This window comes from Aptenodytes forsteri, unplaced genomic scaffold (assembly GCF_000699145.1).
Source record: "Aptenodytes forsteri isolate BGI_AS27 unplaced genomic scaffold, ASM69914v1 Scaffold49, whole genome shotgun sequence".
NCBI lineage: Eukaryota > Metazoa > Chordata > Aves > Sphenisciformes > Spheniscidae > Aptenodytes > Aptenodytes forsteri.
In genome coordinates this window covers 496,811-521,323 of record NW_008795125.1, presented here as the reverse complement: position 1 = coordinate 521,323, position 24,513 = coordinate 496,811, and the positions used below count along the sequence as shown (strand labels likewise).

At 33.1% G+C, this 24,513-nt stretch overlaps 1 protein-coding gene across 1 annotated transcript in view; it reads left to right on the top strand.

Moving 5' to 3' along the window:
• The window catches only part of CSMD3 (CUB and Sushi multiple domains 3), an 838,052-nt gene that overhangs the window by 616,939 nt on the left and 196,600 nt on the right, over positions 1-24,513 (top strand). Inside the window, exon 32 of the mRNA XM_009277245.2 lies at positions 14,666-14,782. Coding sequence (XP_009275520.1) covers positions 14,666-14,782 — 117 coding nt within the window. The remainder of the gene's footprint in view (positions 1-14,665; positions 14,783-24,513) is intronic.

The window sequence follows — 24,513 nt, the reverse complement described above, 5'->3', positions numbered from 1 at the left end:
TGGTGGTGTTGGGTTGACGGTTGGACTCGATGATCTTAGAGGTCTCTTCCAACCTTAATGATTCTATGATTCTATGATTCTACTCCAACTGCTGCAGAAGTTGTTTTGTTGTTATGAATTTAAAAGATTACATTTCCTTCCCTGTTATACTGCACTTCATCTTATATTTTTCTATTGTTTTGATAATCAGTTACTGACTAAGTTGGTAGTTTAAAGCTTTTCTTATGTAGCATGCCAGGAAATACACTGGTTTCGTTCATGGGTGAATTTTTAATAAAAGATATATTCAGACATTAAGCTATATTTGGTTACAATTGAGAGCACATATAAGTAACTGAAGGTCAGAGAACATTACAGTGATATTTTAATTATCCTCAGTTCAAATATTAGTGATTCAGTTAACATCTTTTTATTTCAGCATTAAGATAAAAGTATCAAATGAATAGAGAAACAGCTGGCCTAAAGGAGAGCAGATTTTCTCAGTGAGAGTAAATGTGACAATAATGTGCTCAGAATGTATCCAAAGTGTCCATAATGCACTCAAATTGGACACCCTGGGAGGAAGGGAAGAGAAAAAAAACAGAAGTAATTTTTGACTTTGTATGGGAAGGTATATCAAAGTGAGGAAGCTCATTGAAATGAATTTGAAGACAACAGCAAACAGGTAACTACTTACTGGTGATCTGGAAATCATGTAGAAATACCATTTTAGAGTCTCACCAATCAGAAGCAAAATCTAAAAGGATCACCAAAAGAGGTGGTGTAACAACACAGTCAAAGAATTAATAGAAATTAAAAGATATATTCCAAGAAAAGGAAATAATGTTCAAAAGAGGGTAGTAGAAAGTGTGGCCAACAGGGTTTTGAGAAACAACTTTAAAACATGTGAACCTAATCTAACCGCTAATACACTTTTTCAAAGATGAGAAAAGTAGGAAACTTACTAAAGTGTCAACAGAAGTTCACGACCAAAAATATATTCAAGGACAATGTTATTGCAGAAAAACTAAGTAAATTATATGTCATGTTATATTATGTTTGTTATATTACATTACTGAGGTAACCAGAGAGGTCCTGCATTAGAACCATTCCTTTGGCTCTAAAGAACTGTGTCAGAATGGAAGCAGTTATAGAAGAGTTAAAGAAAACCAATAAACAGAACCATAGCAAGTTGCTAGATGAGACAGTCTTTTCCGTGTAGTTCTGAAAGAACTTAGATATGAAGTGTTTGAAGTACAAATGTTGACCTTAAGGTTAAGTTAGCCTTTCTATCAAAGTAGTAGAAGGTGATGAACATGTCAAAAATCTTCCATAATGAGCAATTGACCTATTTCCACAGTTAGGAAATTGGTAAAGATTATAAAAAAGAACAGAACTAGGAGATGCATGGTTAAACATGTTGAGGAAAACTCAATATAACTTTTGAAGAGGAATGTGGAGCTTAATGGGAAGTCTGAGAGCTCAACAAGCATATGAATGAAATTAACAACAGTTGATAACATACCATTGAATTTTTAAAAACTTTTGACAGAGTTCCACAAAGAAAGGTTATTTTTTAAGGGAAATGTAATACAATGTGTTAGGATTAATATTTAGTGAGTTCACAGATATCACAAAATTATGTTCTGTAATCAAATCTAGAGTCAAGTGCACAAAGATTAATCCTCAATACTGTGTGACTAGGGAGTAAAACGTGCATCAGTTTCACTTTTGTTAAGTGCAGGATAAATGCTCATAGAAGAAATAACCCTAAACATAGGCATGTGATGATAGACAATTAGCTTTTAGTAGTTAGGTAAATTACCTTGAAATCATTATGACTAGTCCTTTGCAGATTAGGAAAATTCTAGCAGGATTATATTTAAAGATTTTTTTTTTTCTTCATAGAGCATCCGAGCCCATGAGGCATATTCTGATGAGTCAGTGTTAACACTAGAACAAATAAATATAACATGAAGGTAGTGTTTGCTTCTTGCCTTCAGATATATGAGAGTTTATTTCTCGGAGCTCAGAGTTCAAGGAAAAATAAAATTGAAATTCTCAAATGTAATCTTTATTACAAGGAAGCAAAACAGTCTTAGATTGCTGAGAAATGCAATTAAAAATACTTTTAAACAGCTGAATCAAAGTGCCTTAAATCTATCTTTCTGATACTGAGAAATAGATCTGTACCTTATGCCTTCTTCAGCTCTGTGATTTGAAATGCAGTAAATAAGATTCTCTGGGTTGCTGATCCCTAGAGCATCCCAGTGATACAAGTGAAGAACATGTGAAGGTCTTCCAGACACACAAAAATGAGCAACCTTGCTTTGTTTTTGTCTTATGGCATCCCTAGGGATTGAGACCTTCCTCGATTAACATAATTCAAAGACTATTAAAAATTTTAGCAAAAAAATAGCTGCTATGATCCCTCTTCTTCAGAGAGTAGATGCTTGTTTTTTGTGTATCAGTTCAATACTTGGTTTTAACAGAATTATCAAAGATACTTGTAATTAAATATTTAATTGTGCACAGTTTAACTTCCGTAGAGTAGTCCCGGGCATGTTCAGAAGTGAAGGCTGTTAACTAAAGATGTGCACAACCTATTACGTTGTTTCAATGTACTCTAAACAGGATAGTAATTTTCTAGCTTTTGCTTCATGTGGGTAACATATATTCCCCTGCATTTCAGTCCAGCAACTCAACTGAATTTAGAATGACATTGCAGTTATGCAGCTAAAAACTACAGGCACTACTGAGGACAAAAATCTTATTCTCTTTAATTACTGTTTTGCTTAAATGAATAAAAAATACCAAATATTAGATTAAGCATGGCTCAAAAGGAAATAGTTCCTTTCTAAATTTTTAAACCATTTCTAACCAGCACAGTTCATTGCAAATCTATCACATGTAACTTACTGAATTCATTTTATATCTAAAATACACGGAATCAAAAGGAAGCTTAAGGAAATCAAAAAGAAGGTTAAGTAGAAGAATATTTGAGATGCCCCAGAAATTACTTGAAGATGGACTCAAAATTTTATTGAAAATCTTTATGGACCTCCCTCTTTTTCATATATTTCTTTTTTCCCCTCCTTCCTATTCTATCTTCTGTCCTAAATATTTGCTTTCCTTATGTGTACCCAAAGCTTGACTTGCAATGGATATGCATAGAACATTAGAAATTAGAAATGTAATTGTTGTAATCTTGCTTTAAATATAATCATTCATTCAAGAATTAGTAAGAGATACAGTATAATCAGAAAGTAGCTACACATAAAAGAGGTAAACAATATTCATAGGTATTATTTAGCTCAGCCAAGAAGTAAGAGTTTGAGATTTTAACGCTGGTGAAATTCTGTGCTTCATGTTATGCATGTTATGCAAGAGGCCATGTTGATAAAAATGGCCATTCTTAGTCTCTTATTATATAAATCTGTAACCAGTGCTTGAAATGTCTTAGTATGTGCTGACATGCCACAGTGTTATTCAAAATCAAGTAAACACATTACTGGTAATGTCAGAGTAATGTAACTGGCTTTTACAGAAATGGTATTTCTTTTGTATGTAGCACCACTTCTACCAGGTACAGTAAAAGCAGTCTAGATTAGATTAGTGGGTTTTGTGGGTATTTTTATTTTTATATTTTTGTCTGTTTGCTTGTTTTAAAGACCAATCTTGTATTATTGTTTTATTTTATTTTTTTAATTGATATTTGTGCTCATAACTGTTCATTCCATAGACCAGTAATTTTGACTATTGTTTATTTTACTATTAACAGTTGTTTCTTACCCCATTTTTCTTTCCTGTGTTTCAGGAGTTGGGTCCTTGTTCCTCACTTTCTGGGATGAAATAATTATTTTTGTTTGCTTCTAATGTGAATGTGATTGTACTTACGGATTGTGTACGAGTTTTGGGTTTTTTTCTTTTTTTTTTTTTTTCCCTTCTCTCTCATGTGTGCCTTTTTTAGTCTGATACTTCTTCAACATCTTGGTTAGTAGCTTAGAACTAGAGTTCTCCACAGTGGGAATAATTGAATGTGTTTTTCCCTCTGCTGGTCACAGAGAGTGCCTAGATGACTAGACAGCTGTGTATGAGAAACCTAGAATTAAGAAACGTGAATCTGTGGCCTCATCAACAATAATCATAGAAGACATTTCTCTTGCCATTTGAGAGAGACAGGCACTTGCACATGTCTATCCTGAATACTACAGGGTGAGATGAATCATCCTCTGGGGAAATCTATTTCTTTTTAACTTTATTCCTTTACACATATGTATCTAAAAGCAGCAATGTTTTGCTGCTGCTGTTTGTTGGGTTATTTGTGTTTCAGTATATTTCTTTTTCTCTCAGTTGTATTATTAAATTGTCATATTTAATTTGCTACTGCTTTGGGAATGCCCATATATAAACCTTGAATTAACTCAGGTATTTAAGTAGTTGGATTGAGATGGCTGTTCTTACTGTTTGTATTTGAATGTATTTTTCCCTTTTAACCACAGAACTCTGTTTATTAGAGTTAATATTGTTTTGGGTGTACCATGGCATTTTATTCTCTGGAAACTTACTAGTTTGATGTTTTTCTCTTAAGAACAGTTTGTTATAGAAAACTAGTATTTACTTTCTAGGGATCAATCCACTGATAAATTTAATTATCTGCAAGTCCAGTTCAAAACTGAAAGGGGGAATCATTTAAGGAAGGGAGTTTGAAAAGTGGGGACTTCTATCTCCTTAAAATTAATTTAAAAGTCTGTGTTGCAAACATAAACAGCAGTGATGCAAAGAAAGCTGAGACTGAGCAGATTACAGTGACTTTCATTAATTTATCATTAGTTGTCAGATCTCAAATTTAAAATAAAATTCATTAACTGTTCTTGTAGTTTCTTTTCAAACTGCCAATGTGCACACACACTCAAAATACTGGAAATCACTTGGAAACCAAGTGATCATCAATGACTTGGAAACCTAAGGAATTATAGGGTTTAATTCTAATGTTGGAATAATATTCTCAGATAATTCAAGAAAAAGCTTATTCTTTGTAGCAGCTGTGATTCACTGCTAGTGCTAGAAAACTCTTTTGGGTAAAGGGACATTCTAGAGACAAGCAGATGAACAGCATACAACACCACCTAGGATTTTTGGGTGGGTAATACACTCATTACAGCCTCCCCACCCCTAAAATAGTGAGAGTCTTATTATCAAAACAAGATTCAGGAGATGATATCACTTACCAGGTCTCTAATATTAAATAGATTCTTGGTTCTGTGCAGTTCTAAATGAACTCATAAAGTTAGTGAGTTCTAAGAAAGCTCATAATTTTAACTTTTTATCCTCACATTTTGTAGGTTTCTTCTTCTGCCTGATGAAAAGATGTTTTAAGTATGTCCTTGTCCACTAAGGTTATGGAACAAAAAAATATTCTCAGTGAGACCTCAATTGCATTGTCTATCAAATGACTTAGAAGCAGTCATCACATTCTTTATCACATAATAGGAATGATTTTTTCTTAAACCAAATAAGTAATGAAATATAATTTAGATACAAATAGTGCACAGGTGAATAAACAAATGGTACAGAAGCTATATGGCCTCCAAAAAAAAGGAAAAAAAAGAGTTTCTGATTGGAAGGTATGATTATTTCTTGTGAAGAGATCTGTAAATCCTTACACATCTTTCATTGATAGTTTCTCGTGAGTCAATGTGTCAGTTCTGCTATTGTAGCTAAAAATGTGTTAAGCTTTGTTAATCTCTGACTTATTTTTACTTCTAAACATCTGTCATGCAATGGTCTTTTCCTCTTGCTGTCTAAATAGACTTGAAAGACTCTGAAATGGTCTCCCCCAGAAGACTATTACTGACAATTTTCTTTTATTTTTTATTCACTTATTATGTTGGTAGATAAATTGTTTTAAAATTATTATTTGTTTTCCTCCAGAAGTTCCTTAAATATCATGTCAAAGCTTTGCTGAATGCAGTTGGCTTGAAAAGCATTTTAAAATTTTTGTTTAGTTACTGTTTTTCAGCTGTGGAAGCTATAACTCTGGTGTGCTCTTTCAGAGGAATGAACCTGTGCTGAGGCATAGGCTGACTGCAAAGACCTATTCAACCTTCATTTGTTATGAGCAGAGACGGTTTCACTGCAAAGACTTTTATTCTAGCACAAAATATGTTAGACAACATTTTCTTTTATTAGATGGCTCCATTCTCAGAGCCTGCTACTTTAACTCCATTTTATTGGCAAAGAGAAAATAAAACATTACTTAAATGAAGGAACCATGACCTTATTCAGTGAGTGTTTCTGAAGGGAGCCAGACACCTGGAAATGTATCTCACAGAGTTCTAGTGTCTTTATCAACTGGAGCCAGAGATCTCTGGTAGGGTGAGAAACATGAAGGTGTGGAAGCACCTCACCATCCTCCAGCTTGCCTGGGAACACTAAGTCAGAGAGACCTCAGATATTTTGCCTATTTGGATAATAGCCAATATAATGAAGGAGCCATCAGCTGTGATCACATTCTACAGCACAAAAAAATGTACAATTTCAACCTTCTGCCACATCTCAGTTCATATCAGAAAATTCTTTTCAGAATTTCCATCCACTTGGCTAAAATGAGTAAATTTAGTAAACTAATTTTAAGCAACACATGATTTCAGTACCTAAGAAAACTATATAGAACTTTTTAAAATTGTGTGTACCACAGTTCATAAGGAAAAAAGGAATATAATTGAAATTTAACAATAATTAATCATTCAATTGAGAGCAAACATTGTTTCTAAAGTTAGGCTAAACCAATTCTCCTTTGTATTTTTTTTCCTCTGAATGTAAAAGCATAGCTCATATTCAACTGTATAAAATCTGCTTCTCATACCTTCAGAAAGACATTTAGTTTTGTTTTAAAGATTTCAAGGAATGAAAACTGAAGACAAAAAGTTATTTGGATTTGGGTTTGGTTTTGTTCGTTTTAGAGGTCTAAGTTAATGAACTATTAAATAAAACAACATAGAAATAATTTGATTGTGTGATTAATTGCATTTTCTATATTTATGTATACTTTATTTATAGAAACACAACAAAAGCACAAGCTGAAAGTTAGCTTTAGCTTCTGCTAAACTTTCTTTAGCTTCTTTTTATTGAAAAGAAGGAGGTACTATCCTCTTGAAATGTCCTCCTTAAAATGTATCAAATTATCTTTCTCTAAAAAACTACACAGAATTTTAGTTCCTTGGTTCCCTTATAAGGCATATTTTTTATAATTCAAGTTTATGATAGTTTTTTTAATTTTGGAAGAATGCCTTTTGGGGCTTGGTTTTTTCCTTATAAGGCATATTTTTTATAATTCAAGTTTATGATAGTTTTTTTAATTTTGGAAGAATTGCCTTTTGGGGGTTCTCCCATTTTGTACTTTTTTATTCATAACCTTTTTTTCTTTATGAGTTTTACTTTTCAACATGAAATACTATCCTTCCTCGTCTAGAAAAAATAAAACAGCCCATCACACTATAACAGTTCAGTTTGTAGTTTTAGCATTGCCAGCACCAAGAAAATTGAATGTACCCCTTTCTTGTGCTACAGTCAATTAATATGGATAGATACATAACCAATTATAAAAAGGTGAAGTACTGTCTCTTGTCTGCTTGGATATACTTAACCCATTATGACAGATACTTATCTGTCTTGTTCTTCCAGGAATCACCAAAAAATTCAATAACTTCCCGAAAGTAGTTACGAGAATATCTAAAATTAATTGATTTTACTAAAATTGTTGGCAGTTATTTCTTGTCCTATCATTTATGGATGAAGAGAAAAATTAGTTTCTTTTATCTTTATCTCAATCTACCACATCTTCAAAAAGTGACCAGTCTGCCCATGGCCTCATGTTTCTCTTTTGGAGATTAAACAAAACCAATTATTTCAAAATTTCCTGCTAGATCATAATAGAACCTTCTTTTTTTTTTTTTTTTAATGCCGAAAACTTGATGTGATGTTTCTGCTGAGACTTTACTGCTCTTGAATGGAGCAGAAATGTTACCTTCTATGTCTAATACATGAAAGTCTATGTTAGAGGTGTCTTTGTCTACAGCAATGTTGTATTGAACCTCACAATCGATATTTGATCCGTTAAGTTTTTCTGCAATATCTAGCTGTTGCTTTTGATTTTGCATTTCTACATTTGCTAGCTGTTTTTGTTTTTAAGTTGCTGCTTAGAATTTCTCTGTTTTTTTTTTTTTTGTTAGGATTTCTTTTTAATAATGTCATCATTTCTCCAGTTTCTGTTAATGATTCAGGCCCTGCTTTGATAAGTTTCTGAATTCCTGAGGGGAATTGGCCAGCTTCTCTGGCCTCTGTTTTAACTAACCACTTTCAAATACTATTAACGTATATTGGCCTGAGCTTCTCTCTTATTTTTTAAATCAGTTTTGATTGCCATAATTAAATTGTGTTGTGAAGACTGAAGAGACAACAGTAAGGAAAGCTTCCATATTCTTTATGATATTGTTTTCTTTGGTACTGCTTTCCACCTGTATGATGGTGCACTCTCTCTCTCTGTATTTGTTGGTGTCTTTTTATTTCTAAAGTATTTCTGTATTTCTAAACAGCAACTAAAATACATATTTCTATATCAGATTGTCTTTTCCATATTCATTGTATTGTCAGAACAATTTTAGGTGCTTCATGACATTCACATTTGCAGACTGATATCCACAATAAAAGTATCTGTAATTTGGAAATACGGAAGAAATTTTTTTACCATTTTTATCTGTTAAAAGTTCCTTTGTGTGATTTTTAATTTTTTTTAATTTCCTGGTAGTGATATATCAGTCACTATATTTGTTTTCTAATTTTTCTAATATTTGTTTATTAGTCTTGACTTAGCCACTACAAGAAATCATTACAACTGAAAATCTCGTCATTTGGATTAAAAAGGATAAATAGAATGACATTTCATTATATCAGACTAGGAAAAACAGCAATCAATGATTTAATATGTTAAATTCTAAAAACGTATATTATGTCACCAAATAATTATTTTTCTTAACCTACTCACTTAGACCAACTAAATATTAGGTATCCTAGTCTAGATTTTGAAACAGCGGACCATTAGATAAGAAGTCAGTATCCCATTAGCAGTTCTTCAAGACATATTTTTCCACCTTTTGCAGAGTTTATGCACTGTTATTCTTCATTTTTTATTGTATTTGTAGCTGTGTAATCAAATTTATCTGCATGACAGAAAGCCATATTGGCTCATTCATTTTTAAGCAGTATTCCCCATTGATTCCACTGAGGAATGCTGCTTAAAAATGGATGGTGCAATATGGCACTTAAATCTGCAATTACAATTAAATTCTATTAGATCTTAGCTGTAGGAGCTAGAAAGTAGGTAATCTGAAAGCAGTAGTAGGAATTAAAAGCTTCAAGCTGCAGAAAAAATATTTGGTAGCAAAAATATTCATTTCTTCAAAAGATTTGAAGAGAGATTTGAGATTGATTCTCATACTTACGTAGTCCATTTTTCACAGTTCTTTTACTGAAGTTTTTCCTTGTGGGTTCTTTCTTTTGGTTAAACTGCAAAGACATGATGGAAAACATGAGCAATAAGCGCATGGCAGAGGCTTTTAACCCTGTAATGTTTTGCTGGACCTATAGAAAATTTTACTTTATAGCAATAGTTAGGTGTAGATTACAGGGAGCTGTGGTTCGGCTGTGTGATTTTGCCTCTCTGCAGTGATCATCTACATTTCTTTTACAACTAATATATGCTGAAACATGAGAAAAGGTGTCACTGCTGATGGTAATGCATTTTATATTGTATTCTCTGTTTACTAATGCATTGCCATAAAGAGGTAGAATTTAGTTCTTTGACAAAGATGCATGAATACTAATGATCAAGATGGGTAATCTTCCAGATAAAAAAGCTTACCAATTTAAGATAGAGTGGGTGATACATCGTTGTTGTTATGATAGGGCTTTTTCAAGGGCTGCAGGGAGTGCTATTTTACAAGGCAAGATACCGTTACAGTAAATTCAGCACACACAGAAAAGGAACTTTTTGCCATTAATGCTTAATAATGTTTCAAGGAAACAGTGAGCATACATCAACTCACCGATTCTTATCACATTCTTACCACAATCAAGTGCCTTTCCTTCCTATTAGTGTTCCATTGCTGATTCTGGAAAGCAGGACAAGGACAGCATACTGAGTAGTATTTTTATATGTCAGAGAATAAACTAAAGCAGAAATAAATACAGAAAGTGATACAGTATTTCAGAGTCTAAGCAAACATTAAAATATACTGGAATACTATTGGAGAATTACATTAGACAATATCATTTGCCTTTTGAACTTTTTTTTTTGGTTGGATGGTTTGTTGGTTTGTTTTATTCTGCAGGATTTTTTTCATTCCTAGGGAAATGGTGCTCAGCATTTGTTGCTTTTTTTTGTGTTAAATAACGCAGTTTACGTTTGTGGGTGTGATGCGTCTGTTAGAATTTTTAATGTAGGTAGACCTTTCAATGCATAGCATAATAATTAGACATGTTGATTTTCACAACCTTTCAGTTTTTAACTCTGTAGTTATTAGGAAATGAAATAAATCACTGCACTGTAAAACTGATGCAAAGACAATGAGACCTACATAGCTGAAATTAGCATAAGTGAAAGTCAATGGGTAGCATTGTGGTAGTGGAATTATTATATCCAACCAAACAACTCAATACTAGATATTTTCCAGAGGCAAAAATATGGGGGGTTTTTTGTATCAAATTAATGTTTTTAATTCACTGTAGCTATGGTTTCATGTCCCTGGATCCATCTTTGATTTCTGAACAGTGATGTTTAGTGATGGTCAGGGTAGAACCTCCTCTTCCTGAAACTTTTGGCATTTTAAAGTAAGCATCTCCCAAAAGGTAAGGAAGGAAATATAGACAGTGAACTCTATGGGTTTACTAAAATATCAAATAAATCTCTTCCTCTTTCCTGATACATTCAGAAAGGTCTTGGAGGACAGTCTTGCTGCTGTAAGAACTAAATGATTTACCACCTAATGTTTTATGAAGTTAAACATTTTCTCAGATTGCAAAGGTCAACTGTGTGCTTACATCTTAATTCAACTTTTCTTTATACTATTTGTTTTTGAGACCCAGAAATGTGAATCCTTGTGAGGATAAAGAGTCATTATAGCAGCAGCTGAAAAACAATGGGAGAGTCCATAAGGGAAAAGGTAAACTCAGAAAGGGCAGAGTGAAAAAGTCCAGAATGAGAACACCAAGTGAAAGAAATTACTATGAAATACTCAATGCAAGTATTTTGTTGTTGCTGCAAATTAAACTTTACATATGTCAGAGTGACAAATAGTTCGTCTCTAAGTCCAATCTGTACTGAGCATGTTGTAGCATAGGCTGCAGGCAACTCTGTTGAGAGACTTTGCACCTAAAGGAGCACTGCTGGAAATCCTGCTTCCAGCCTTGTACTGTGTCCCTTGTCCTCTTATGTGACCAGATGTGCACCCACTATACAACCAGTGCAGATGAATGTTGCTTTCATGGGGTCCAATGTGTGGAGAAAACATTTAGATGTTTCAGACAGCGTGTCATACAAACATTTTAATTAATATCAATTATAAAAAGAAAATGGCATTATCTCCACCTTTTAGAGACATTGAAGTTGTTTTAATCAGACTTTAGGATTAATGAGAACTCTCAGATTTTTGAAGATGTTAAATTGTATTTTGTATTTTTTTTTAATTTGCAAAAATTTCTGGGTTTAATCACTTTTAGAAATCTATGTACATTTGTTAATTAAATTATTTTGTGTGATTATTTTTATACCAGCTGTGATAATATTTGAATACCTTTCAAATATTGTGAAATATTTTGGTTAGACATATACATAGTTATATAATAATTCTACCTCAGAGAATCAAGAACTCTTTGAAAGTGTACTAGCTTTCTTAAATTCTTGTGTAAAACACAAACAGAATTAATTTCTCTGTTTTCCTAGCTTTAAAAAAATGTCTTGGTGACATCAGTTTAACATTGCAGTATGTTATCGATATTATACAGTGTTACAACATCAACACAACATCAACAGTTACATATTTAGTAAAGATATAACTCAAAAGTCACTGTTGATTTTAGATACACAACTATTAATATCAATATTTTGTAGTGTAAGACATTGCACTAAAGTGAATAAAAACTTGTAAAATTTGCAGTAAATTTGATTTTTATTTGTTTGAAAAAATATGCATGTTAAGTTAAATGAATTTATGGAAAAATATATGTTTATTTAAAAGAAACTGTTGTTTGGGTTTTTTTATTTTGTTCTGTTTTAAGCATACTAGTAGTTTTGTAAAATCAAAAATACCGTGTTTGACTGCCTAACTTGTAGGAATAAAAAAAATTAAGGGTATAAAAATCCGGACTTTATAAGTAATGGTCCACTATATGCTGAGTACCAAATATATAGCTATTAACTTAATTTTAAGTATTGCTATTGTGTGCTATTACTTCAAGTTTTATTAAAAATTAAGGGTGAAATTCTGTCCCTTTTGGTGCCAATGGCATTGACTTCAGTGGAATCATAATTTTACCCTGAATTTGCACATTATTGTATATCTGCTGATTAGGGAAGTATAATAATGATATGAGTGCTGGAGTGGGACAGTATTATTGGTCTTTGTTTCAGTAACTCATTTATTCAACTCACAAACAGTAAAGAAGGAAATTGGGTTAGAGAGAAGCAATAAGCTTTTTGGCAATCTTATTTCTCTAGTTTTAGTGCTTTTGTTGCTTATATTCTTCCATATTCTCTTCCGTTTCATCCAAAATCTGGAATAGAAAATCTTGAGTACTTGCAAGCTGGTAAGCAAATCTGTTTTCATAAAAAATATTTACTACATTCAGCTAGTGAAGAGTTTCTAGTTTGTGTTTTTCAAATAACTCAAGGCAAATAAGTCCCTGGATGTGAGGCTCAGCCAAGGCTCTATTGCTTCTTAGCAAAAAGTACCAATAATTCTATTATCTAAATACATTTTCACAAGAAGGCATGAATTTCTGATATTTCACATGATGGTGGATTGAGGGAGGACACTGAGATTATTCTTTTAGCCACAGAGAACAATATTCCATGTATGTATGCTAGTCTTAGTGCTTACTCCATATCTCAGAGTGGGTGCCTATTAGTAAAGCTGTACTGAGCATCGCCAAGACTATGTCCTGTTCTGGGTCCTGACTGATTTGCTAATCTCTAATATACGTGCCACATCTACCACATGCACACGCACGTACATAAGCAAAAGTCAAGATCCTTCTGTTGACCTATTTCAAATACCATGACTTCTATGCCAGCCTATTAAATCATTTACAAATTGTATATGCAGACTGGAGCAATAGGTACCATCTGCTCCCGTTTCAGGTACACAGTCTGTCAAATTCTGTAGCTACACCATACTGAAAGGAACCCATGCTAATGCAAATTACAGAAATCCGTGCTCAAAGCAACGGGGCCTTAAGTTGCTAGCATTATAAGATGTGTTCTTTTCATGGTATACTCTACCATACATTTTGTGTGACTTAACTAAAAGTAGTCTTAAAACATGTGATTTGTAGCTACACTAATAAATTACTTGTATTTAGTATGACAAGTAATGAGATAAAATCTTCTGAAATAATAGTAAGAAAACAATCTTTTTCTTATTTAATATAATTCAGAAGATGTTAATGTTTTGAGAGCATACCGCAAAAAAAAGATTTTTTTGTGTTTAGCAAACGAAACACTGAGTAGTACTTATTTTAGAAAGTCACATCTTAACTGAGGAAGCAAATTTGTTAAATAGATATGTTAACATTAAACTCATTAAAAAATGTTTTATAGTCCAAAGTGGTTGGAAGAAATATTCTAAACAGATACCATAATCTTGACAACAGATTAAACTACTAAATTACAAAGTATGTATGAGAAGCAGGCAATAGACATAGGAAAACACTAACACATATAACTGTTTCATATAAATGCACCTGAACATCTGATGAAGAAAAAGCACTGTTTCTTGTTTGACAGTTTTGAATAATGCCAAAGGCTAACTTCTGTTGTTAACCTTAGAAAAATATGTTGTTGTAGTAAACAGTATTGTTATTTATCTGCCATTTTATCAAGTATTATAGCTATTAATGGTATAAACATGATGTTTCTGTGATAACGAAAAGTGTTTGCTCATAACTTTATATATATATTATAAATAATTGAGATATAGATAAGTGGTACATCATGTTCAGTCAAGGAATCCTGACTTTCTTATTTGAGTAAGAATTTACTAGTGTGCAGAAGGGCTGCATAATCTATGCTTTTATCAGAGTATAAAACATCATACGAATGAGTAAAAGTTTTGTATGCTGTGAATAATAGCATACTGTGTATAAAGCACATCATTATTTTTTTAAGATGGTTGATAAGTGGTAAAGAAAAACAATAATTGATCTAGAAAACTGCAGAGTGCTATCAATGTTCTTTTGATATATGAGAAAGTTGTTCATCCTCAGTACTTCGCAGGATGTACAAATCTAATCCAGTGTAGAAGTGTAATAAAATTTACTGTAATAGCATATACCAACATACAACAAATCACTTTAAACTGATTTTTTTCTGATATTATATTATTCAAAACTTATTATCTTCACTTTCTAGCACCCTGTGGAAGCCGGTCAACAGGCTCTGAAGGAACTGTATTATCACCAAACTACCCCAAGAATTATAGTGTTGGTCACAACTGTGTTTACTCTATCACTGTTCCTAAGGAATTTGGTAAGTAGATCTGGTCTCATTCGTATCTTTTTGTTGCTTGGATACTTTCAACAATTCTGGATGATTTGTATGATTGCTTTTATATTAAACATATTAACGTGAAAAAGCTGTTTTAAACTGAAATTTCTGGTTATACTTTTTATCATTTTTATAGTGCACTATTTTCTCAGAATGCTTATATTTACCATTCTCTTTTGAAATTACTGTTGTTCATTTATTTTTTTCTCACTGTGAAAACGAACATGTAACTTAGAATATTGCTGTGATGCTAGCCAAATATATTAGTGGTACCAGTTAAGGTTTCTTTTCACCCAAGATCATGTGCCAAGGCTCTAGAAAGTGTAGCATAGCTCCAGTAAGTCCACATAAGCAGGGGAAGCAATGTTTGTCTTAAATCTATGGTAATATTGCTGTCATAATCCTTGGCTTGTCTGCATCATGAGGCAATGGCATAGTCTTTCCTGAGGAATGAAATTAGAGCAGCATGTGTCTGTCTGGTTTTTATAGATTCCCAGACCCTCCATCAAAACTTCATTCCCATCCTAACATTTTTTCTGATGACTAGATGAATCTTTTAAACATGTCTTCTGTCTCACACAAAGACAGGGCTTTTACAGCACCGTTTTATCTCTCTGGATTTATGAATTATTTTATCTTACTTTATTATTAAACAATGCCTATGATGACAGCTGATAGTTTGTTGTTCACTGTGACTCCTTGGTAAGCAGTATGCCACATACTGAATATAATTTATTCTTTAAATATCCGTGCTTCAGATTTATGCTTGGATAAGTAGGACTTTATTCTGACCCACTGCTCACATTTCAGTTCGTCAAATAACAGGTGCCTGGGGATGGGGATGGGTATTTATTAATCTTCCTTCATGTTGATTCTGCAAACATTTTATCCAAATTAAAGACAATGCTTAAATTGCTGTGTATCCATCTGCCATACTCATGATGACTGAACTCCCTTAATATCCAATTAATTTGTTCTTATGTATAGCATAGAGGTGCATAGGCTACTACAAAATAAACAGGTTTTTAAAAGTATTGTCTCCTAAGCCATGGGAATCTCTACTTAGTCCTCTAGAACATTCAGAAAAAAATATAATTTTGCATAATTCTTGAATTATTTCTAGCTGTTACAAGCATATGCTTTTGACCTGGCTAATTTGTTTTAGATAAACTGGAAAGACTATGTCCTCCCATTTCCATCAAATCTAATACTTCTTCATTTATGACACAGATGTCAACAGGTAAAGAGTTAAAATTACTACAATAAAGGATTTAAAATGTTAATGCTCTTTATAATATCTAATATATAATATTAATATCTTTGACATTCAGGATGGAAATGTAATTTTGTGATTTGTGGAAATAAAGACAGAATTCCCAAAACAAGACATGGAAATGAGGAAAAATCCCACTATTCTGCATAGTTACTTGGAATAATTTGACAAATATTCATTTTCTTTACACACTAAGCATGTTAAGAACAGTATTAAGGAATTCTGTTTGACCCTTTCACAGTGCTTATACAAAAAAACCAAAAATACTGATGCGAAGAAGGAAAATCATGGTTTAGATATGATTAACCCTGACATACAAGGATTCAGCGACGTATTGGGGGTATGATTATGATAGAGTATCTGTTATTTCTTTCAAGCTCTTTGTCTGTCCTACCTCGGGATAGACCTTTACTCTGTATTTTGACAATTACACCAGGTACCTGTAGAATAGATCATGGAAGTATTTAGTCCACTTTTGTGAATACAGAAAACATGAATGCTTGTGTGTTGAAAGAGAAAGGGAAAAAACTTACCTGGCAGTAGCCATTCAAAAATGAGGATGACATGACACATCAAATAGGCCAAAACAAGTATTTCTATTTTAGCTGCTTTCTTTCAACAATACTCCTACAGTAGTAGGGAGCAGAATTCCTTGCACCCAAAAGCTCAAATTTTAAAATATGAATCTTTGTTTGAATTATACAGTGGTGTATTTTTTTTTTGTAAGTTATTAATATGGTTTTTTTCCTGACCTATGCTCTTTCTCTAATCTGTTGTTACTAAAATTATTCCAGTAACAAACATTAAGAAAGTCAAAGTAATTTTGACAATCGATTTAACCTGTTTTCTGCACTCAAGGTAATTATTTGTCTCAGTCTGAAATTTTAAAGATTTGTGTAATGAATGTGTTTTATCTAATAGCTTTCATCCCTATTAAATACAATATATTCAAGTACAGTTGCAGAGAAGGATAGCTATAACTTTTTAATGCTGAGCTGTTTAAGATCAGTTGTAGGAAATTATTACCTGTAACTATTATTTTGGGTCCTGATAGGAGACATTGCATTAAGAAAAGAGTCTTTGCTTGCACTACTTGATATGGATTGTGTAGGGGTCACTCACTGACAAGATGGTCCCCAAAAAATGCTGGCCTTTGTGGATAAAACCACCAGATCTCATCTTGAATTCACTTGCTAATGTGCATCATGACATGTAGATTTGTCAGAGATTATTCACAATAACAAAGAGTTGAAACAAGGGTTTTGGAGAATGAAAGGGTACTCCAGCAAAGCTGCTAATGTAAGATAATTTAAAGTAATTTTCCTAAATAAAACAGCAAAAGCTCTTCTTCCATAATCTTCCCTATGGCTCCAACTTTCAATGTGAGATATAGCATTCAAATATTTGCTGAATGAACCTCTTCAGGAACTATTTTGTCATCTAATACAGTATATGAGATCTTATAATAGAGTACAGTTTAAAAGAAAAGCTAAAACCAGGTCAATATAGAAAAAAACACGAACAATGGAATAGCATATTCAGTGTGTAGAAGGGAACTCATTGGCCTGGATTAGTTTTTGATGGACTGAAAAGAAAAGCTATTTCATGTGCAGCTTTTCAGGTTCTCAAGCCCAAAATTCTGTGGAAAAATCATTGCAGTGTGGACTTTTTTTCAATGTTTCATTATTCTGTCATGCAGAATCACAGTTGCAATATTTCATACCATGACAGGTTTAAGCAAGAAGATAAACGATTCACAAAAGCACACAGTATGCCACAGGCAAAATCTTTTGTAAACATGGAAGACTCATCTTTGACACTCTCCCACTGATATTTTAAAATGGTGTAATGACCGTTAATTGTTCAACACTGAAATCCAGCACTGGTTACAATTAAAATGCAGATGTTTGAGATTTTATTTTGGTTTCCTGATGCACATGAATTAATTTGTATGCTCTGCTCTGCATGTGTCATATATACTTCTATTTCAATTAATATTTTTAACAGTAAAATAATTTTTTTATCAACTTGCCTCAGCAAATGGCTTTCCTTTCTGTTAGAGCAAAAAGATAGGTTGAACATACACAGTAAGATATGTAAGTGCAGTTTATGAGCTATGATATCAGAAAATTAAGTATCGATTCTCAGTGACCATCAAAAAATATGAAATTTAAATCAGAGCTCTTTTTTCCTACAAAGAAGCTAAAAAACATGTATATAATTGGGAAAATGTCTAGTTACTATGGAGACTGTACATTTGCTTTACATTTACAGCAAGATATAATATTAAAAAAATGACAAGCGCTTTATTGATAAGCATGACATTTTGGGACAAGATTTCTTAGAATTATGGCAATGAAGGTAGACCCAGTTTGCTTACTATAAACAGGGAAGTTAAAATCCACTATTCTCTTCAATTCCTGAATAACTGGCTTGTATTCACAGATAGCTTTCTATAAAACAGTTATACCATTTTCAGCTTTTCCTTGTGTCTTTTCTTGAATTTCTATGTTATGAGGTAGCCCTGAATTATTGTAAATAAACAACAGAGAGAAGAAACAAATAGAGCCAAACAGCAGGGGGTTGGGATGATGATGATGATGATGATTATTATTATTATTATTATTATTATTATTTAGCTCCTTTAAAGACTAATTTTTTACAAATACTGGAAAGTACATGTACAACTTTTATTCCGCCAGTGAAGACACACATTGAGCAAACAATGTTGTCAACGTGTTTTCTGTTAACAGCTCACTGCATCTAGGACTGTTAGACAGCTTAAAAGCTGTGTCACACTAGAGTTATTTCAGTACTGTTTGATTTGATTTCAACCTCAGTTTACATTTGGAAAGAAAAAAAAGATAGGCAAGGACAGATCATAAGTAGCAGAATGTCCCAAATGGCAACCTCACATCAAGAAGGAATAAGAACCAAATGGTATTTATGATAATACTTAGCTGCGTTAAAGTAAAACATTTGCTTTTAATAACTTGAATCCATCATCACTGCTGTGTACATCTTACTTTCATTTAAGAATTGTGGCAGACACACATGGACTGATGTTTTTAAAATGTGGAGGATTTAACTCTCCATCTTAAATTATAATGGATGGAAATGTCTGGCTGAATATCTAGCTTTAATGTTTTTAACTGTGAACTAAGCAATTATGGAATTAAGTAATACTTTGCTGAATGGGAGGTAGAGATGATAGAAGATGATCTGAAATATCAAAATGCTACCATAGGCAGGAATCTTATTCTGTTTCCTACCTTCTTTTCATACAAGTAACCACTTCAAAGTCAGTGGGACTGCATTGTCCAAACCATGATTACTTGTCAGCAAAATGGAGTGAAACCACAAAGACTGCTCCAAATGCTTGTATGCCCAACTGTATAAAGGCTCAAGACACTAATTTCAGGAGAAAGAGACAATGATCCAGCTTGTACCATGTATTTTATAAAAACTAAGTCAGCCCACCTTTCCTTCCCAAAAAGAGAATGACTTCAAAATCACATGACTTCCAAGAAAAGTGATCATTATTTATTTGTACATTTTGAAAAATATTTTTTTCCAGGTAATCATAAAACTGTATTTTTTAAGACAAATTCTTCTACTTTTTGCATATGTATTTACAAGAATTTGGCATGAAGACAGAAAAGCTGACTGTATCACAGGACATTTCATATAAAAACTAAAAATATTTTAAAAAGATGAATCACTTAATCCAGAAATTTAATGAAATTCAATTTAGTTAAGCATGACAACTAGTTAGATTAGGTGTATGGTAGTTCAGTTTTCTGAATTATTTTCTCAGTTTTCTGAAGTATAGAGTGAACATCATGCAATACTGAGGTTGTACATACAAATATTATTAACAATAGGAAGACGTATTTGCTGTATGAGTAAAACCAATAGATGATAGGAAGTTCATGCGCCTTTTCCTTTTTTGTTGGCATTCTTTCAACTCTGTTGCCCTGTTGTCATTTCTCTTTTTAACACCATTCTGTTAATGCAAGATTTTTGAAGGATCTTGTACTAGCATCTGAAAACATTAGAATGATGTTTAGTAAATTTTTAAAACTGAGCTTCGATAGATCAGCATTAAAAAGTGTATGGAAGTCCTTTTCTTCAATTTTCTCCAGTCAGCTAACTAAGCTTCATTCAAAAGTACATAGACAGCAGTGTTATCTGTGATTGAATTTAGAAACTCTGACCAGAACTGAGACATCATTGTGCAAAGGGTATCAGGCAGACACAGAAGTGGTTTTCATCCCAGAGACGATAAGCCTAATTAAGGTAATATGCAATCAGACATACAATTGGCAAAGTATTCTTTTTTTTTGGGGGGGGATGTATTATCAGTATGGAAAGGAAACATCTGCAACATTGGTGTAAATGCTGCTTTATGTTAATTTAGCTCATTGCCAGAATATTATTTCGATTTGAAAATTCTCTGAGTGGACTTAACTCTGGCGGGTACATGTCTTTTCATTTGAGTCTTTTGTCAAGTTAATTCTGAGAGTTAATGAAGAACACTGAATGGGGATAAGAATGGAATCAGGTTGCCTAGAGCCAGAAAAATATGTAGGTTGTGTACATTGTGCTAGAAACAAATAATACACCCTCCCACCACAATGGAAATTGAATATTCTCATTGTGCATTCAATGTGCATTGAATGACTGAATATGAATTTATTTTCCACTATTATTTTGATTAAATATAAAAAATAAACTATTTGTTTGAAATGTACAATGCATTTTTAAGGCATGGTTTATTTCTTCCTTAAAGTAAGAATATTATATAGCTATATGATAAATACAATAAAAATGGGTAGAATCTAGCTTATTGTACTGTGTGCATTTTAACAAGAGAAGAATGTATAGGTGGTGAGCCAGAAACATAAGAAAATTTAGTAGTCTATCTTCTGCACAATAAATGGACATAAAAAGCTTAATGGGGAAAAAAAAAATCTTCATCCTTCAGTGTAAGATCTGGACATTTGGAGTCAGATGCAGTGACGTGATTTGTGTTTTAATCTGTATAATCCAAGTGGGGATGCTCTAAATCTGTGAATGTATCTTGTCTTGAAGAGCTGCCCTTAAACATTGCTGATTGATGTGCATATATATTTTAGGCTTACATGCAAAGCAAATAGGTGTATATACATGTAATTTAATCCTTTGACGGGACATGTTTCCTCTTGGTTTAGTTAGGTACGTAACTATGGAAGTTAGATATCTAGCCTAAGCCATTCAGATGCTTGCTTTAATCAACAGAGAGAGATACATATTCCCATGCCATGATTCATCCCATCTAAAACATCTATCTGCAGTTTTTGGAAGGAGATAAATTCTTTGTAATTTAAAAGAAGCAGCACAGCCTCATTTTGTCATATTTGTTCTGGCAGCTACCGTGGGTTAAATGAATTAGAGAACATTGCTGCTAGTGTAATCTACATCCATCCAGTAGTCATGTTGCACACACATAGCTTCATGATTTTATCTTGTGGGTATATGGTAAGGCTGGCAATTTCAGATATGTTTCAGTTAGTAGCCGTTTAGGGGCTTGAGCTTGGGTGATCCAAATTCAAGCTTTACTTAGTGATTCCTCATCCTCAAATCTTTTAAATCTAACACTGGAGGCAAACAAAATCTGTGTCTTATTATTAAGCATATATTTGAAAATAACATTCCTGCTTGTTTAAGTGAAGTTAGATCACATACTGAAGAAGAATTTCAGGTGATGGACTGCATTATATTAGATATTCTACAGGAACAGGAAGTCATGGCCTATGGCCTGTCTACACAATGAATACATAATGGATTTATGTTGCCATCTGGAAAAAGAAAATGAAAGGCAGAACTAGTTATATGCTGGAAATATTTTTGTTGTGTTTTGTTGGGGTTTTTTTGTTTCTTTGTTTTGTTTTTTAACAAGTATTAAGTACTTTCTTCTCCAGAATATATAAGAAATGTACCTTAAAGTGCTACTTAAAATATAAATATTTTCAGAGTTTGGTATAAAATGAATTATAATGGAAGAATTTAGGTTACATATGCAAACTAGGAAATTATTTTCCCATTGATGTAAAAATTTCTTTCTTTGAAGTATATTTTGCAAGTTTTAACAAGGTTGTGTGAAAGATTTTTATTTTTCATTATATTTCAAACACAGCAATAATGCTAACTACTTAATTCAGATATGAATAGGCCAGTAGCAATATATTGTATATTGAAGATACCTGGTAGATAGTGAATATATTTTTATCATACTGTTAAGTACACATGAGTTACTGTGCTACCTGCTCTCCATAAAATAGCTGGAGATTGCAGTCTAAGATTTTGGGAGAATAGAGGTGAGCATTAGTTGTATAACTATTAACTTCTGGTTTGCTTTTCTAATTCAAGGCCAAGTTTGTGTCATTCAGATGCTGAGTATATAATTTAAAGACATGCCAGAAGGTCATTTCACATCACTTTCCACTTATCTATGAATCTCCTAGGTTTATGAGAGGAAGGACTGGCAGGTTTTATATATGCAAACTCACAGCTGGGGAGTATTTCATTCATTGGTTCAGTGCTTAACGTGCTTGCCAAGTGAGCGGATGCCAATAAAAAAGTCACCATAGGGTGACTTTTAAAGGAGATGAAACTATTCAATGTATTTTTTAAATAAAATTTGAGATTTACTATTTTAGTTGCTTAATACGATTTGAAGTCACTTTTTCAATGCTGTTTTTAGATTTGTTCAATAAAAATGATTAGTTTTGGCTCAAATATTAATGATGTTTTTTATGAGAGGAAGGACTTGCAGGTTTTATATATGCAAACTCACAGCTGGGGAGTATTTCATTCATTGGTTCAGTGCTTAACGTGCTTGCCAAGTGAGCGGATGCCAATAAAAAAGTCACCATAGGGTGACTTTTAAAGGAGATGAAACTATTCAATGTATTTTTTAAATAAAATTTGAGATTTACTATTTTAGTTGCTTAATACGATTTGAAGTCACTTTTTCAATGCTGTTTTTAGATTTGTTCAATAAAAATGATTAGTTTTGGCTCAAATATTAATGATGTTTTTGAATATAATAATGGCAAATTTAATACAGACCACTAAATAGCTTAAGCTATTGAGTTTGACTATAAAGACATGGCAACAGTATAGCTGTCTTTTTAATAACCTAATAACAAAGTGGAATGATGATAAGACCACATCTGTGGTCTTCGAAGAAATTGAGGGCTTCATAATGAGTAAAATAATTTGACTATAATGCCAATGAATTGATGAAAGACTTCTGAAGATTTATTTTTTCTTTCTGAGCAGTGTGACTCCAGCCGCTCCAAATATTTAATTATCAAACCTTGTTCACAGAAAAGGCTGTTATTAAAATAGCTGAAATTAGTCTGTGTTCCTGATTCCAAATGACAGAGGACAGACTACATTACATTTGTCACTTACATGCTTTCCAATACATGTTACTATCCTGAGAAGACTAAGTGGTGGCAGATTTTCTAAACAATTCTGTTTTTTTGTTAGGTTCACTTCTTAGGACAGGATTGAAGTACTTTACCAGCACAATACCAAAAGCTTGCATCACCGTTGATTAGGTCCTTTTAACGTAAAGTTATATTAACAATGAAGGTGTCATTTTTACTCTTAATCTCTGTATGAGTGAAAAAACTGCTTTCTCACTCTTCAAGCCTGGACAGCATGGGGTTGATTAGGTGGTGCAAAATTGCTTACTTCTGACCAGCAGACTTCTGAGATTGCATCCTGCCCCCCTGCCAACAAATGTCTGCACTAGATGGGAGCCTTCCTCATTCCTCCTGTTGGAACAAGGCCACAGTCCACCTCAGAATTCACCTAGCTGCGTATGAAGCCAGGCAGAGAGCAGGTAAGCTCTCTCTGGAGAGCCTGACTCTTCTAGGATTAGCTAGGCTGTGGAAATTTATAGTTCTTCTCTTCATTCCTAGGAAATACAGATAACAAAATAATCAAGGGAAAGCAGTTACATCAGTCTTTCCTGATGGAAAAAAGAGCTCTTACAGCTTGTGATTCTTCTAGAATCATTAATTTTGCATATATGACTACATAAAATCCCAGACAACTGGAAAGGCTAACAGTACTTCTATTTAGAACAAGATATAGTATGATAGGGTACACTTCTCAGATGATAGAAATGAATGAGGCTTCAATTTCCCTCAGGCTAAAGAAAGTCTAGAACTCTATTCACCTACTCACCTAGTTCTTTAAATAATGGGCTATACAAAATTATGAAAAATGCAAATCATACCAGCCCCACAAACCAGTCTAGACTTCATCTAAGCCAACAAGGCGACGGGCTCTGGAGTGGAGGATCACGCCGGGGGACCCTTCCTGAAGCAGCAAAACCGCGGCAAAACCCGCGAAGGCAAAAGCGCAGGGGGCTCCCCAGCGC